At 50.0% G+C, this 3,008-nt stretch overlaps 1 protein-coding gene across 1 annotated transcript; it reads right to left on the bottom strand.

The window, feature by feature from the left end:
• Nucleotides 1-2,218: 2,218 nt before the first annotated feature.
• Nucleotides 2,219-2,713, bottom strand: LOC136515648 (uncharacterized). Its single transcript, XM_066509179.1, has one exon. The coding sequence runs from the start codon at nt 2,711-2,713 to the stop codon at nt 2,219-2,221; it is 495 nt and encodes a 164-aa protein (XP_066365276.1).
• Nucleotides 2,714-3,008: the final 295 nt, after the last annotated feature.

Below are 3,008 nucleotides of genomic sequence, written 5' to 3'. Positions count from 1 at the left end.
AGCGATCAAGAGAGCCATCAGACAAAAACTTGTGACGATAAACCCAATTACTAGTGATGACATTCACACTGCTGACATGGCATGGATCTCCTTGAGTATCTTCTCGCCCTCTTCCACAGAAACGCACTTCTGGAGTAGCTTTCCCTTGGCATTCTTGCGATATAACTTTCTTTCGAACTAGAACATAATGCATGATGCGGTGAGTGAGGCATTCTCTCTCTGTGTTGTCACCCTTGACATCTGCAGTGGTAAGGTATTTGATGAAAGGTTCCCTCCAATCACTGCTCGGACTAGGGACCGATGCGACTAATGGCTTAGCATGTGGCTTTTCTTCAATGCCTTCTTGCCCATGCTTGATGGATGGCATCACCAGGTCCTAGACAAACACTCTGGCAGGAACTTTGGCCTAGGTCGACCCTAACTTTGACAGCTCATCGGCTGCTTGGTTGTCAGCCCGGACCACATGGTGGTACTCGATGCCGTAGAACTTGTCTTCTAACTTTCTTATCACGGTGCAGTAAGCATACATCTTCTCATTAGTGCCATTCAAATCCTTATTGAGCTGATTGATCATGAGTGCGGAGTCACCATACATGTGGAGGCATTTAACGCCGAGCTCGATAGCTATACAGAGACCATGAAGTGCTGCCTCGTATTCAGTGGTATTATTGGATGCTCAAAAGTGTAGGTGAAGGACATAGCGAAGCTTATCCCTCGATGCGAGATGAAATATACACCTGCCCCAGCACCATCGAGGTTGAGAGACCTGTTGAACTACATGGTCCAGTGCTCGAGGTGGTAGACCGGGACAAGAGTCTACATATCTATCCACTCGGCGATGAAGTCGGCGAGCGCTTGTGACTTGATCGTGTGGCGAGGCTTGAAGTCGATGGTATAGGTGCCGAGCTCGACCGCCCATTTAATGATGCGGTCGCTGGCTTCCTTGTTGCGGAGGATGTTGCCGAGTGGGTACTCAGTGACTACCACTACGTGGTAGGCGTCAAAGTAGTGACGAAGCTTCTAGGATGTGATTAGGATGGCGTATAGCAGCTTCTGGACCTGGGGGTAGCTAGTCTTAGACTCGTTTAGGACCTCACTAATGAAGTAGACTAGGCATTGGACTTTGTATGCGTGTTCGGCCCCTTCTCGTTCAACAACGATGGCGGTGCTGACTACCTAGTTGGTCGTTGTGATGTAGATTAGCAGGGTTTCATCCTTTTGGGGGGTGGTCATGATCGGAGGTGTGGTTAGGAACCACTTGAGCTCGGCGAATGCCTTGTTAGCGTCCTCTGACTAGACAAATTTCTTTAGAGCCTTGAGTAGCTTGAAGAAGGGGAGTCCCTTTTTGCCTAGACGGGATATGAAACGACTTAAAGCCACCATGCACCCCATTAGCTTCTAGACATCCTTGACGTAGGTCGGTGGCTTCATGTTGGTCACCGCTGCTATGTTTTCTGGGTTGGCTTCGATGCCATGGTGACTGATGATGTTGCCTAGCAGGATAACGGATGAGACGCCGAAAATGCACTTAGTGGGATTCAGCTTCCATCTGTACACTTTTAGGGCTTTGAAAACTTCGGTCAGGTCGGCGATGAGGATTTCGGTAGTCTTAGACATAACCACCACATCATCGACATAAGCCTCGACATTCTTCCCGATCTGGTCCTTGAGGCAGCGTTGGATGGCTCTTTGATAAGTCGCACCTACGTTCTTGAGATCGAAGGACATGGTCGTGTAGCAGTAGGCGCCGAAGGGCGTAATGAATGATGTCTTGATCTGGTCTTCTTCCTTCAGCATGATCTAGTGATAACCAGAGAACCAATCTAAAAAGCATAGGAGCTCGCAACTGGCTATAGAATCTACGACCTCATCAATGTGAGGTAAGCCGAAGGGGTCTTTAGGGCATTTTTGTTGAGATTGGTGTAATCAACGCACATTCTCCATTCTTTATACTTTTTCTTACAAGAACCGGGTTCGCTAACCACTCCGGATGATACACCTCTTTGATAAAAATGGTAGCTAAGAGCCAGGTTATTTCTACCCTAATGGCCTCCCTTTTGTCCTGCATGAATCATCGAAGCTTCTGCTTGATTAGCTTGGCGGCCGCTGAGACATTTATGGAGTGCTCGATCAGCTCCCGAGGCACGCTGGGCATGTCCGCCAGTTTCCATGCGAACACGTCAACATGCTCCCTTAGGAAGCTGATGAGCATGTCTTCCTATTTGGGATCGAGGTCGGCCCCGATCCGAGCAGTCTTAGACTGGTCATTGGGGACGAGGACCACTTCCTTCACCTCCTTGGACTTGGTTGACACTTGGGTAGCCTCCATGGTTGGGATCTCTAGGTCCTGTGGGGAAATCTGCTGCAAAGTTGTGAGGTAGTCCTGCATGTGGATGGAGATGTCAGTAGCCTTGGCAAGCGTGAAGCTTTCCTTCTCACAGGAGTAGGCAACATCGAGGTTGGCGCGCAGGGAGAGGACCCCCTGCTGCGTCAGCATCTTCAACACCAGGTACATGTAGTGTTGCATGGCCATAAACTTGGCGAGAGCTGGTCGGCCAAGGATGGCATGGTACGCCGTGTTGAAGTTAGCAACTAGAAAGTTGACGTAGTTGACACGAAAGTGCTTGGCGGTGCCGAATTGGACCGGTAGTGTAATCTGTCCTAGAGGTAGGGACGCTTTTCCAGGAATGATCCCCCAGAATGGAGAGTCCATGGGGGTAAGGTCTTCTTTCTTGATCCCTAGCTCCTCAAGGGACCCAGCAAATAGGATGTTGAGGGCGCTCCCTCCATCGATGAGGACCTTCTAGAAGCGCACGTCCTTGATGATAGGATCCAGGACGAGTGGGAAACACCCTGGGTATGGGATATCTGACCACTGGTTGGCCCTAGAGAAGGTGATCGGGTGCTCTAACCAGTCGAGGTACTTGGGATCAGCGATGGGGCCATCATATGTAGCGACCGACCTGACACGTCGGGCTACAAGCTTCTGCTCCCACTTGTCTTCAGAG

The sequence above is a fragment of the Miscanthus floridulus genome, chromosome 17 (assembly GCF_019320115.1).
Source record: "Miscanthus floridulus cultivar M001 chromosome 17, ASM1932011v1, whole genome shotgun sequence".
Lineage (NCBI taxonomy): Eukaryota > Viridiplantae > Streptophyta > Magnoliopsida > Poales > Poaceae > Miscanthus > Miscanthus floridulus.
This window is presented reverse-complemented; position numbering and strand designations above follow the sequence as displayed.